Source organism: Abramis brama (genome assembly GCF_963993115.1).
Source record: "Abramis brama genome assembly, chromosome: 20".
In the NCBI taxonomy this organism is placed as follows: Eukaryota; Metazoa; Chordata; class Actinopteri; order Cypriniformes; family Leuciscidae; genus Abramis; species Abramis brama.
In genome coordinates, this window is record NC_139982.1 from 20,615,808 (window position 1) to 20,630,921 (window position 15,114).

The 15,114-nt window shown below is 36.6% G+C and overlaps 2 protein-coding genes across 3 annotated transcripts in view; both read left to right on the forward strand.

Annotated features, from left to right (window-relative positions):
• The window catches only part of LOC311071151 (carbohydrate sulfotransferase 8), a 52,918-nt gene extending 47,095 nt beyond the window's left edge, over nt 1-5,823 (forward strand). The window contains exons 3-4 of the mRNA XM_084095370.1: nt 2,226-2,266; nt 4,298-5,823. Of these exons, the coding sequence (XP_083951496.1) occupies nt 2,226-2,266; nt 4,298-5,377 (1,121 nt within the window). The 3' untranslated portion in view covers nt 5,378-5,823. The remainder of the gene's footprint in view (nt 1-2,225; nt 2,267-4,297) is intronic.
• Nucleotides 1-15,114, forward strand: part of kctd15a (potassium channel tetramerization domain containing 15a) — a 572,168-nt gene that overhangs the window by 542,949 nt on the left and 14,105 nt on the right. Inside the window, exon 2 of one of the 2 annotated variants that reach the window (XM_084094150.1) lies at nt 12,873-14,212. In XM_084094150.1, coding sequence (XP_083950276.1) covers nt 14,201-14,212 — 12 coding nt within the window. In that variant the 5' untranslated portion in view covers nt 12,873-14,200. Of the gene's footprint in view, nt 1-12,872; nt 14,213-14,295; nt 14,497-15,114 lie in introns of those variants that run through there. The other variant, XM_084094151.1, reaches the window with a different exon arrangement.

Here is a 15,114-nt window from a genome sequence, read left to right on the forward strand (position 1 = left end):
GTGTTCAGTGCTGTAAAAAAGGCATAATTTGGCATATATGGAGTCAAGTTAAATAAGATCAACGGAAATTCGATATATCTATTAAATAATGCCATATAAATAATCATTGGGGATTATTTATACAATTTACATTTTAAATAAAAATATTAACATAAACGAGAAAAAATAATAATGCACAATGTCTCATTATTTCCATTTTTATAAACCAGCCAGGAAATGGCTCCACATTTTGTAATAGTGTTTTTAATATTATTTGAAATGGTAATTGCTCACTATCACTTACTATTATTATAACTTACCCCGACCCTCATAATTTTGGGAAATATGGTTCATTTAATAATTCACGACTAAATGAAATAATTTACATGGGTTTATACATGGTTGATTCACCATATAAACTTCAATAATATTTTGTTTATCTTGCAGTGTGGAAAATTAACTTTGACAGGCAAAAAATTAAACTGCATAAATGAATAATACGTTTCTCAATTACAGACATGGATGGGCCCTTCCTATAGAAATTGCATAATTTTATGACAGAAATTGAGCACAGTTTCAGTAATGGTATACAGTATGTGTTGATCCTCATCCTGGTATACATTCGCACACAGCATTGCGGCCAGATTAAGTGAAATAATGCATTATGACACAAATTGTGCAGGATAAAACAGGCTCACCAGGATTTTGTGAATTTATGAATAAAAGAGAACACCATGAATATTTTGCAGATTCTCTTTGAAATTCATACCCTCACTCACAACCTATACAGTGTCCTCATTACAAAATACCTTTCAAATCAGATTACATAGTTTTATGCAGTGCAATGAACTGTATTGTTTCCTAGAACTTTGTGAAGAAAAATATGACTATATGTATTTATTTGTAATCATTTTATACACTAAACAGATTTTATTAACATTTGTTAACATTGTTATACTTTTGATGAATCAGTCAAAAACTAAAGAGGCAGAATATTAAACAAGAAAAATTTAAGTCAGGATTTTATCCATCAGGAACTGATCGATTTTTAATTGTGTTGTAAATAGTCAATAAACAGACTAATGTGACTAACGATACAGAAAAATCACTCGCTGAGTGGTGATCTCAATAATAGTTCTGAATGATTCATCTTAGTGAATCTGATTCAAACCACTAGCCTAACTCGTGAGTGAATCTTTTTGACTGACTCGTTAAAAAAGAACAGGTTCATAAGAGTAATTTGGCTTGGACGTTGTTGTTTAGTGCAGGAAACACCGGTTATCGACGAGTTGATTTTTTTGGTCATGTGACTAATTTGTGATCAATTTAGTTGCAGTGTAGAGACCTGAAGTGTCATGAACAAAGAGTTTTTAAACGTTTTTCTATGTAAACGTGCTAGACGGACATTACATTTTGAATAAAAGATTACAAGGACAATTATTCTTTGGAATAATATGCACCATTGAATCGTTCACAGTAAGACGTGCATTAAGAAAGCAAATAGAGTCAGTTTTGGTTTAATGTAAACAGATTACAGTATAGTAAAAGCGTCCCTGTGAAACTGTCTTCTCCTTCTCCTGACCTGTAAATAACCTGCTGTAGCTCTCAAACCCAAGTCAGGGAACCGCCTGCAATGAATCTATCAACAAAAAGTGTCATGGCTTTGGCATCTAATCGATGCTAGTCTCTGCCCTTCCATAGGTCAATGTCAAAGCATTGAGACATCTTTGCCAGAGCAGTCTGAATCAGTATGACTCAAGCCCTCTTTTAATCTCATTCCCCATACCCTTCGCCTGCAAACTTTTCCCATGGTGAATACTAAGGAATATCTTTCTGAATATCTTTTGACACACACCTCTGTTCGTACACAATAACCTCTGATGTCAAGATGATGTTTGTCAGGCTGCTGGGAGACCATCTGGAGCTGCTGCAAGCAATGGCACATAAACATTAGCAGTCGGCCACAGGAGTCAACCTCCCTCTGTCCGTCCGCCCTTTCTCTTCACTTCGTCTATGAAAAAACTCAAGCAAGGACACCATTTCACTGAGCCATATGCTCTTTTATTTCAGCACATTCGGGTGGAATAACTGCGGTTTCAGTATAACTTCTCGTTGGTTGCACTTTGAATGTAAGCAGCTCAATGAAAATTCCTGAACCCAGAAGTTCACTTTCATGGTACGTGGATTGTAAAAATGGATAAGCCCGAAATGTCATCCTAACGTTCCCTCTCTTTCTTTTCCCTCAGGTGCAAAGGTCACATTCTCCCAAGTGCAGGCCTTAAGGAAGGTAAGAATGTCCACAAGTGCCTGCTTCACATCATGCGCTATACGGCTGCTGGAATTATTGTGCGCTAGCACCACTTGGTGGTTGCCTTTGAAGAGACAAGACTTTAAAACCACAACCTTCTCTAGTAAATGCTTATTGAGGCCATGAATTTTAAAATATGACCTGTAGTTTGTCTTTTAGCCATGTGAACTTTTGATACTGTACTCTCTAAAAATACACTTATTCACTCTCACTAAACTTAAAGTTGCTGCCTTAAATTTTTAAGTACAATCAACTTGGAAGTTTAAGTCATTTCAACTTAAAGGTACACTGTGTAGGAATTTCTCCCATCTAGCAGTGAAATTGTATTCTTTTTCAAATGCGTGTTGCAACTACGGTAGCTGTTATGTACTAAGAAGCTATGACAACATGTCTTCCAATAGCATTCATCGAGTTTAACTATACATGTTCTACTGTTATGAATTACACAACCAAGCAATGAAAAAAAGCTTGTAATTTAGACCGTAACATTGACTTACCTGTCGAGAAGAAAGCAGGCAACTTCATAACCCCTCAAGACCCTTTCAAAGTCTTTCTCCTTCATTAGCTCTTTCCACCTGGGAAAATATATATCGATATTTACCCTAGTTTTTTTTAATTCGCCGTTCACGTTTCCTTTTAAATAATTTTTTTTTGCTTTTTTGGCGACAAGGATTCCTTCTCCTGTGGCTCGGCATAAGTATGATCTTGCATTATGAAGTACTGTGCAGTGCAGCCTTTCATTTTTTAGCTTTTAGTAAATAAAATACTTTAAGTTAAATTAAACTGACTTAAAAAAATTAGTTAAATCTTGTATAACAAAAAAGTTGAAAATTACTTAACTTATTTAGTTGAGTTAAAGAAATGTAAAAACATATGTTGCCATAACTTGTTGATGATATAATTTTTACAGTGTAGTTTATTCAATTTAATTTGCTTATTTAATTTGTCTACTAACAATATCCAGCAGAGAATTCAGACTGAAAGCCAGTGTTAGGACTTTTTAAAATTTTTGGAATAAAATGGCAATACTCTTGCATACTTTTTACTATTTATGTATCCTAAATACAAGTCAATTAAATAATATTTTTAAACATTGGGGAAAACAACTGTGTGACAGCTTTATGATGGCTTTTCATAGTTTAAGATTAAAGGTCTGGGTCTGGGACAAGGGCAAAACAAAAATCTTTTTGAAATCAGTTTTAATAGGAATGTCATATAACAAAACAAAAAAAGCTTTGATAAAAATCAACCCCCGTTACATAAATGCCCTTGTGGAAAAACAAAACAAAACAAAAACAAACAAATAAATAAAAATTAGCATACTTTAAAAAAAAGTACTTATCACGGAAGTATTTAATACTTTAAAAGAATATATTTGTGTGAACTTATGTCATTTTTTTGTATGTTAATTGCAATTATATGAAAATGTTTTATAGTTAAAATTTTATGTTTTAAAGGCAATCAGCTGACCTTAAGAGTTTATTTTTGAGCCACTTAAGTAGGACTTAAGTATATCTCTATATGGAATTTCATTGTACTGACAAACATCTATGGCAAATATATACTTTAATGTTTTACCTATTAAAACTTTTGTATCATGTATTTACACATTTGTAATGAGGAAGTTGCAATTTCGTACATTTAAAATCTATTAACTTTAAATGTAATATTGAATAACACACTACAGTTAAAATTATAATCAAGTACTTTACATGTGCTTTAGTTTGTTAGTCAACTCATCAAAATAAGTGTTCTTCTTTGAAACACAACAAACATAATTATTTAAAACGTCTTTTAGAGTAAATCTTTTAATCTGACATTATTGCAAAGTGTAATTTTAAAAGTGTACTTAAGTGTGTTAAGAAACAGTTTTTAAATGCACTTAAGTGGCCTTTTATTTCATTAATATTATATTATCGCAAATACAGTCTTTAAAAAATATATATATATATATAATTTAAAGAAACACAACTATTGTTACTGACAGTATTCTTATTCTCTAACTTTCAGGAACAGTGTCATTATTGTCTTGACAATGACAGACAGTCTGATCCAACAGAAGACAACTTTCCTAGACCTGTGCAACCAGTCCAACTTCCAGTCTTCCCAGGGGTCCAGCGTTCTTCTTTAATCAATCCCAGAGACATCACTGCTTCCCATGTCAAAAAGAGCCACCGTAAACTCCTCCTTAAGAGCAGCCCACTTGTCCAGCAGCTCAACGCTGACCCTCCTGGCCAGAAAAGGGACAGTCCCGAGCGAATGACTCAGGTGCAGAGTTCCCGTCTAAGGCTTATGAGGGAGGTCTGTGCCAAATATACAAGCGGAACCGCTAAACAGACTATAACCCGCATGCACGTGTCCCGTATCTATGTGGAAGACAAGCACAAACTCCTCTACTGTGAGGTGCCAAAGGTGGGTTGCTCCAACTCGAAGAGGGTGCTCATGGTGCTTCAAGGTCTCGCTTCTTCCACTGGAGAGATCCAACATGACGAGGTGCATTATGGGAATCACCTTAAGCGTTTAGACTCATTTAATCAAAAGGGCATCATCCGGCGTCTGAAGACCTACACCAAAGTCCTGTTCCTGAGGGAACCTTTTGAAAGGCTAGTGTCTGCTTTTCGGGACAAGTTCGAGAGTCCAAACTCGTACTACCATCCAGTGTTTGGGAAGCCCATCATCTCAAGATACCGCAGCAATGCGACGCAGTATGCCTTACGCACAGGGGCGGGTGTGACCTTCAAGGAGTTCATCCAGTATTTGTTAGACGTGCATCGGCCGGTTGGCATGGACATCCACTGGGAGCCCGTTGGACGTCTCTGCAGCCCCTGCCTGCTGGACTATGACTTCATTGGGAAATTTGAGACTCTGGAGGAAGAAGCCAATTTCCTTTTGAGAAGTATTGGTGCTCCTAGCAATTTAACATTCCCTAGTTTTAAAGACAGGAACCCTAATGCAGAAAGGACAACTTCGGAAATCACAAGGAGATATTTTGCACAGCTAAATGTGACAGAGAGACAAAGGACATATGACTTTTACTACATGGATTATCTGATGTTCAACTACTCCAAACCTTTTAAAGATTTATACTGAGGCCTTTTACAGTTGCCTGATGAAATTTCTGTTGGCCTGATGTTCATATTTTGTCTTAGTGAGGGTATTTTATTACTTTAAAATGTTGTTTATTTGTTAAAAAAAAGTTAATGTTAAATATTAATCACACTCTATATTTCTATCTGCAGGCTGGTCCTTGCGTTTATCTTGTTATTTACCAAACCTATTTAATTCTATTCAGTAAGAAACCCCTTAAAGGGATAGTTCAGCCTTATGACATTCCAAACCTGTGTGAACAAAAAAAGTATAAAAAATATTTTAAAGAATATTTCAGCTGGTTTTGTAAATACAATGAAAGTTAATGGGGTCCAAAACAACACTGGACACCACTGACTTTCAGTGTTTGAAAAAAAAAAGAAAAAAAAAAAGACAATTTTCAGAATCTTTTTTTGTTTTCAAGACAAGATAAGTCACCTTTATTTATGTAGCGCTTTACACAATACAGATTGTTTCAAAGCAGCTGAAACAATTAGTGATAACAGGAAAATAATCATTTAACCATTTCGGCTGTTGTTCAGCTGAAGTCCGGATGTGGTCCGGATCCGGCTGACTACGGTATCCTTGGGATAGACCAAGTGTGCTGCACAAGTGCTGAAAAGTGAAGCCAAAGCGACTCGATCGCCCCCAGGTAGTTGGTCCCAGTATAGGTCATAAACCCCGCCCTCCCCATGAAGTCTAATGGGACATGACGGAAACTAAACAATCAAATTACACTGCAAATATCTTTTTCCAAAGATGTTTTCTGTCATTTCAGGTAGATTTTATCACACTGATTTAAGTGTTTGTTTTTTTAATTAAGTTTGGTCTTAGTTATTTGATGCTATAAAAATGTGAGTGTGATGTCATGATTGACAGTTTCTCTAAACGAAGTAGTCACCGAGGCACCAACAAACTTTTTGGGGGATTTTCGGGAGGAGATTCGAGCTTCAACTTTAATTTCTACATGTCCATAACTGTTTATTTCACACAGTAAACTTTGTACTAACCGTTTCTGTGGGAGTGAGGACGGGACCCCGCTCACTACTGCACAGAATCAGGACCCAAATCTGCGCAAGATGTCAGCGCCATATTAGGACTTTGGCGGCTTCACTTTTCACCAATGGAAGAGAGTGAAGTGGCGTTGTCCATCTTTTTTTACAGTCTATGGGATAGACAGAGAGACTAATATTAGCGTAGATGCCATTCTTCTTACGATTTAACAAGTACATCTCGTGTTATAGGAAGTGTTCACGGTTGCGGTTGACCTAATTTATGCATCCTAACATTCCTTTAACGGATGTGAATTATAGAAATGGGATGTGTATGCCAGGTTAAAGAGGTGTTTTTAGTCTAGACTTAAACTGACAAAATATGTCTGCCTTCCGATTAGTGCTAGGAAGGCTATTCCAGAGTTTGGGTGCTAAATAAGAGAATGATCTACTACCTGCAGTTGATTTTGATATTCTAGGTATTATGAACCTGCCAGAATTTTGAGATCGCAATAGACGTGAAGGACTATAATGCTCAAGTACTGAGGAGCTAAACCATTTAGTGCTTTGTTAGTAATTAGAAAGATTTTAAAATGTATGCTATGTTTAATAGGGAGCCAATGCAGTGTTGACAGAACCAGGGCTAATATGGTCATAATTCCTGGTTCTGGTAAGAACTCTTAACTGTAACTGCTGCATTTTGGACCAGCAGCTGGAGTTTATTTCTTTCCACAGAAGAAGGTAAGCCATACAGGTTTGGAATGACATGAAGTACAAAATGAGTACAATTTTCATTTTTGGGTGAACTATACCTTTAACACAATGTTGTGTGTGATTTGGCTCAGTGTGTCATGTTTTCTCAGACTGCATAGAACAGAATAGAATAGAATATACTGTACGAAGAGTGTCTAAAGTTTATCATGATGTTATTAATTAAAGTGTTGCAGGCAAGTGGTTTTAGCACTAGTCCAGATTTAAGTATCACTTTACTTAATACAACATGCTGAAACATTTTCAACATTACATTTGCAAATTGTTGCTGTATTTGGTCTGGTACATCTGACAAGATAAAATCGCTTTTTTTTGTGAATGTATAAGAGCAATTTGTCTACAGTATGTCATGTATTAGAGCATGACCTGCTACACCTTTGCCTTACTTTCACATTTCTCATTTATTGACGTTTTCTTTATATCAATAAATGTTAGCACCATCTTTCAATGTAAGTTAGATGACATCTCTGCATTATTGCCTTTTTTACTGTTGTAACGACGTCATGTAAAATAACAGTCATTTATAGGCTTCCAGTCCATTAGGGGATGGACTGGAAGCTCTGCAGAATCTGAACACCCATTATTCAAGTTCCTCTATTACTATTGCAGCTTCACTTTCATGCCGACTTTAAAATTAAGGTGGATGTGGAAGGTGGGTGGACCCCATTACTACGGGGTATTGGTCGATAGCGCCATCTGGTGGTTTAATGTTCCTTAATATTTGGGGCCCTTTCATACACCCGGTGCAATGCGGCGTGAGGTGCGACACAAGTGTTTTTTTGCTAGTTTCAGCCCGACGCAATTATCATTTTAACGTCCTGCGCCACGTTGTTTAAATAGCAAATGCATTGAAATTGAGGTGTGTTCTGGCGCATTGTTGGCGCGTTGCTATTGGCAACTGAAATAGACTGCGCCATTGACCAACTGAAACCTGGTCTAAAGTCAATGACTCAGTATTTTTTTTGTTATTTTAAGGGCGCATTAGTAATATGCGCTTATAGGTGGGTGCACAACGCGCGCACACTCTGCTTATTACACACACAGGGACGCCCAGCAACACACAAACATGCCAAATATTAAAAATGGATTACAATGTAAAAGATTATTATTGTGTGCTTAAAGATATGGTGGAATCCAGCTTGTCCTGTAGATGGTATGCTCGCGAGCAGATCAGTTTCCTCTCTGGAGAAGCGTTCAGTCTTCCCAGGATCAAATTCCGCCATGTAAATAGCGAATCCACCATGGCACGAACGCAACTGGCTTTTAAAGGAAATGGGAGATGAGACTCCGATTGGTTTATTGCACGTTATGCCCAAAACACACCCATTACTCATTAAGAGACACGCCCTTAAATAGGGTCCTTGCTTATTATCCATGGCAATACTGTATGTCAGAGCGCTCATCCGTTTAACTGAAACCGATGCTACTTTCACGTCTCTCTATCACTCCACGTCCTCGTTTTATAGCCTGCATCCGAAATCGCATAGCCTAATTCCCTACTATAGTAGGTGAAATGTGACAAAAGAATTATGTCTGTGATGAAGCAGAAAAAAAGAAAAATTATATATCTTACTTATGTTTTATCCTTTACTTATGTTTTATAATTTCATCATTTTTAGATCTTAAATATCGTTTAATCAAATGTAATCACATTTTAGGAAATCATTATTATCATGTTGATGTGTTTCTCATTACTATCATTTTGATGTGTTTACCATTATTATCATTTGAAATGTATGTTTAAAGCTGCAAAGTCCGTAACTTTTTTGGGTTATAAATTTTTGAGCAAGTACATAACCAGCCAGTGTTCAAAACTATCTGCTTGCCTTAGCTCGATTCAAAACGGTAAGCTTGTAATAATGTTTTTAATTCCAGTGGTACTGGTGGATTTCCGCGGGAAATTCGAGCATGTCTTTGCGTCATTACGTCACACCTGTCCACATTAAGAACATGTCCCGGCTAGTAAGCTATATTGCGTGTGAGGATGTTGGAGGTGGAGATTTATAGCCTTTTCTCACAGCACTTGATATAATTAAACTTATCAATTTGATGGCGGATCCAGAAAGGTTCAAATGACAATCACCAGTGACAACTGGAGATTCACCCATTGTAAAATGCAAAAGACTTCGGACTTCGGATCGGCTACAGAAAAAAAGAGACTGCAACCTGGCCCATGCAAAAACAAGGATAAATATCGGAAGGGCTTTTGAAAGGTAAAAATTAGATTATATTCCAGTTTTAAATATGCATCCGATTACAGATACATGTGTTTGTATTTCAAAGAGAACCGGTTCTAAGGAACATTAATTTGTTGCTATGACAATTAGAAATTAGACTACACAGAAATGGAAACTTAACTACAGGTAGCCCTAATACACATTAAATGTAGACACGCAATGATGTTGCTAACATTAACAATTTGAGAGCAAAGTATAATTTGCACAGATATGATAAAGCAATCGTTAGATTGCTTTATCATCTTCCCCTTTCTTCCCCTTAGTTGGTCAGAACAAAAGTGGATGTTACTTACTTGTTGATGACATTTTCCGGTGAAAATTATTATGTTGGTCATACTTCCAAAAAGTAGAATCTGTGATTGCGAATGACAGTATCCAGACCGGCGCGGTGATTGACAGCCGCACATTCTCCTCAAAACATTAGATTCATCCGCGCTGTGCCGTGCCGAGGCACAACCCACGTAAAGTTAATAATTCCGTGAATAACTGTAATTGCAGATTTCGAACAGAGATGGCGACAAAGAGGAAAAACTACAGACTGCAGCTTTAATGCTTTTTTTATTATTCTTTATGCCTCAAATGTAGCTGATTGACTTAGGTTGAACTTTTGTACTTGGTGTTTAGATGAGGTCAAGAGTCTATAAGTTTCCAACAGACAAACCACAAATGCGTGAATGTCTCAGAATACAGTGATAAACGAATGTAATCTTAGCTGAACATCTTGCAGAAGGGACATGTGCCATTGTTCTGTATTGTATTGTATTAAGATTAACAACTTTCTGAAACCTTTGGGGTACCAGACAATGTGTGTAAGCCACGGCCCCCCTCCACGATGTGAATCCACAAAAGAATGATATGTATTTGTCGTTAGTGTCTGCTCAATGTGATAGTAAATAGGAACTTGTTCTGATAAGCATCTGCATAAAAGGGAGAATATTTTCTGTAATGGTCAGTCTCAACTTGGACGAGACCCTGCTCCTTTGGCAACCTGTCTTTTCACAGAGAGCTCTCAAACAACTTACCTTTAGGCAAGAATATTATACTGTGTTTAATATTATTGTGTTATTATATTATTAATAATATTATTATACTGTGAGTGTTTGAATTATATTTTACTTAGAAATATTAGAAGTGGTTTTAACTGTTCATTCATGTTTTTTTTATTGATGAATTAATTTTACTCTTCATTTATTGATTTGATTGTCTGCTGTTAGGAAATAAAATTTGACTTAATCATCTGACTGGATCTCCTCCTTGCATCAGTCTGAGTTTACAGTATTAATAAAATAGTAGGTTGAAAAGTTGACCCGGATGACGGAGGTGTGCATAGGATGGACACTTTACTATCCCATGAGGCCACGGGAGAGGATTTATGAAGGGCAGTGAGGCGTAACTGACGCTCGTAGGTCACATGATAATGACAACATAGGACATTCATACTACACACAATCACACTACATAGAACGTAGCCTACTTTTTTAGCAGCCATTAAGTAATTACTTATTCAAAATAAGTACCTACTCAAGAGAGTAGCATATGCTATTTCGGACGCAGCCATACAAACGCAACTGCCGCCATCTTGCGTCTCAGTTACCTCAAAAGATTCACTGTTAATAATAATGTTACAGTTGCATTGTTACTATGCTGATTGTTTTGTACATGGATTATTTTTTCTTAGCAGAAGCGGAAAATAATATACAGGTAGGTTATGAAATAATTTGAAATCAAATGAATAGTTCATTATTTATCAAGTCCATGTTTGCTGAACACTTTACCCTGCATCCTGAGCTTCAGTTTAGCAACTGTTAGATAGATAAGACATTATTATTATTTTGTATAATAAGCCTTATATATTTTATACTTTACCCCAGCACTGGAAACAAAAGCAGCAGTCAAAACTGGTGTTGATCTTTACATCTTGTCCTCCCACTCCAATAAGTCCTCTGCCGCCTGGAGCAACTGCGGCTTTTTTAGCTCCACCCCCTCGTTACCCCCCTCCTTATCTCCCAGGGCCTGGGGCTTTGACATCCTGTTCTCTCACAATCTACAGACTCAAAGGGCACATCAAATCAGCTATCATTTGTCACGTGGAAGACAGAACAAAGAAAAGCTTCATTTTTCTTTCTTCAGCACCAAAATCATATTTAAAAAGGAGGGTGTGGGGGGGTTGAAAAGAGAAAAAATTGTCTCTCTGTATGATTGGGTTTTGGAATGGAAGGACCCGGAGGCAACCGAATAAGCTCTGAACTAACTTTTAGAAATTAAGTTATTACAAAAAGACTATGGAAAATCTAATTACCAAAAGAAGTGTAGACAAAATGCAACAGCATCAAAAAATGTTGAAAGTTGTTTTCAGGTGAGAAGGTGAGATGTTGAAATGATGTTATTCTGTCATGTCCCGCAGATGGCGCTGTGGTTCAATGAGGGACACAGTCAGTCATCATCTGAAAACGACTTGCAAAAGAAAATACATGCATTTATGGATGTTGCACAGGTATTACAATTGTCTCGCTTGGCAAAATGTTGTCTCCAAATAATTCATCGTGTTAGAAATACATATAGGCCTACATAAAAAAAATAAGCGGATACATAATTCAAATAATATCATTTAAATGTAACACTATAATTTAAATAGCCTACTATTAGCCTAGTGGTTATAAATTAGCAACGTTAATATTAATGTTCGGATCATTGAGACTAAATTAGTTCATTTGAACTGAGAAAGTTTTAGATTTAGCTTTAGATGCTATATTGATATAGGGCGCTTTTGTTTTTCTTTCTTCAGGCTGTTTTATTTGTCTCAAGCTCAACTGTAAGACCAGGGATAGTAATGTAACTCATATATATAGTTTGTTGGCGTGATGCACATGATTAGGATAACCATTACTCCCCTCATCTCTCTGTAAATTAAGGAAATGAAGTGCAGGCGCTCGAGGCAACATTCTAAGCTATTTAAATCTTTAAATTTACATCTTCCTCCAGCGTCAAGTAATTGAACTAACTCCGGGCTTGTTCCTTTAATTGAACAAAAATATCTTGTCTTCCTGCTGCTCGTCTGATGTGGGAAACTAATTTCAGCCAAAGGCGAGAAAGAAAAAAAAATCGGCTGTTAAGTCCAAATAGTTTGCAACATATTCCTGTGTACAAACAGATTTGCTTTGCTGTGTTTTCACTCGAGAATGTGGACTATTATGTCGAAGGTGATAACATTAGCTCTGTGCCAAAAGATTATTGAAGGTAATTGGAAAATATATATTTTTTAAAATTCAAATTTGTGACAAGAAGAGCTCTATCACGTTTCTCATTTGCAAAACTAAAAACTGAACTGAAATAAATTATAGGCCTTATTTTATTTGTAATTATTTATTTATGGAAATCTTAATTAATAATTTGTTCTCGTTTGCCTCCGTTAGTAGCCTACTGTAAATTATTTGAATTCAAATAAGCGTTTTTAGGTCATGCTACTCCTTACGAATATTAACCATGGTTTTATTATAGTAAAACTGTAACCATGTTTTTTTTTTTTTTTTTGCGGATTGATACCATTTGTATAACCACAGTTTTGATACAAATACCATGGTTAAACTATGGTTAGTGTAGCAAAACCATGGTTAATTTGTGGTTATCATGGTTTAACTACAATAATGGTAGAGGCCTACAATAATTTGTAGTAGTAAAACCATGGTTAAATTTCGAAAGAGTTTTCAACATTTTATGTTTCACTTTCTTTGCTCCCAAAAATCATTTGAAGACAAATGCACTTTGGCATGTTTTGTTTTCGTCGTAAACATGACGTCTGACGTTATACTGACGTGACATTTAACCGTTCGATATTTTTCAGACAATTTCTAAAACATTTAGTTTTAGTTTATTAATTAAGAATTGATTAAGTTGCCGTTTTCTTGAACGTTGTGGAATTTTTTTAAACGTTTTTAATTGGCGTTCAGTTTGGTCACTGGTTGGCGCCAGATGTCAAGGTATAGGCTACAGCAAATTTTCAAGAGAAGTAGAACACTATTACAAAAGGGCTAAAACTGTCAAATATCATTTTTGTAAAATCTTTTTCTTTACAGCACAATGAGCCTGTCTTCCACCTGAAAGCTGTATGCCATCGAGGCAGAGACATCTCTATCTAGCCGCGCGCAAAAATTGAAATGGCGCGTTTGGCTCGAGGCGGTTGTGTGTGGGCGCCTTTTGCAGAGGCACAATGCATATCGATATACGTCATTTAGTTTTCATGGCCAGCAGAATATTATAAGGACGCTGAGAGAAACATTTTAAAACCAAATTAAGAAGATACATTATTCTAAGCCCGCAAGAATAGCTGAAATAGAAACAAAAAAGATGACAATAGAAAAAAAAGATTATTCATAAATTGTAATACTGTATATTTAAATAGGTTCAAACAAAAGATTGTTTCTCTTTTGCTAGATGAAGCTAAAGCACACAGGTAACCTAGTAAACCGTTATCCTCGCGCATGCACATATCTTTGTTCAAGTAGACGAATAAATGACGATAAATGCGATTAAAACACATATATACGCAGACTTCCAAATGTGAATAGCAAGATCAAATGTTGTTCTTGTAACTCGCCCCAGCTCAGACAGGGTTGAGCTAATTGTAGCCTAATCCTGCCCCGGGGCGTTTGGAGAGCCTTGAGCAAGAATTCTTGTTCAGCTGTCCTCTGTTATTCGGGCTGGAACGCTGTGCCTTCAACGCTCTCTCACGCTTCAACAAAAAAGGAGCAAGAAAGAAAAAAAGCGAGGCTAAGACACGCCACGATCGATCTCATGTTTTAAAGAGGGCTGAAGATACATTTACAGCTATGTCTTCCAAGGTAAGGACGCAGCCTTGACTGACTCCCCTGTGTAGCTTTTGTGGAAAGTGTCTATAGCAGAGCCTGTGGTCTGTGTTTTAAACGAGTTTTTAAAGCCACAGCGACCTATATAGCGCCGCGTTAGATTTCGCTGGATTCAGAACGGAATTGTCACCGAAGAGCTCTTGGAGTGCCGAAAAAATTATTACGAAAAGTTCTTTCTAAAGGACGAGCAACCTTCATCAGAGACAGTCTGCTAGAATCCTTCCTCAGATTGCGTCGGACATCCTAAAATGTTTGAAACGGTACGGTGGATTCTGTCAAATTCTCGAATGTTTCTCCAGTGCTTCTTTTGCATTCGTTTTCGGTGTCGTGCTTTTGCGGTTTTAGATCAGGGAGGGCTGATATGAGTGTACAATGAGAGGTCAGAGCACTACTGTATGCCCACTGCGTACAGGAAGTGCGGTACACAGAGTTGTAGGGCTATTTTACGCACTCCAGGGACCTGGCGCAGTTTTAACATCACAAACTATTAGTTCTGACTTTGAGGATAGGCTATCTCTTATCATCATTTGCTTCCGTCCTCGTACGTATAGCCTATATATATATATATATATATATATATATATATATATATATATATATATATATATATATAATTATATATAGGCCTACTGAGTACACAATTTAATGATAACTTGTAGTTTAGTAACTGAGTGAGATGCTGATTCAAACCGTTCTGACACGGATTCACTGTTCATTTCAGTATAGAATTCGTCAGAATGATTCGTAGTTATGAGTCTTTTTGAGTGACTCATTAAAAGAACCGGCTCATAAGAGTCATTTGTTTGTTATGGGACTACACTGGACCCGTTTGTTTTTCGGATATGTTTTTTATTGGATATATGCTTTCTTGTCATTAT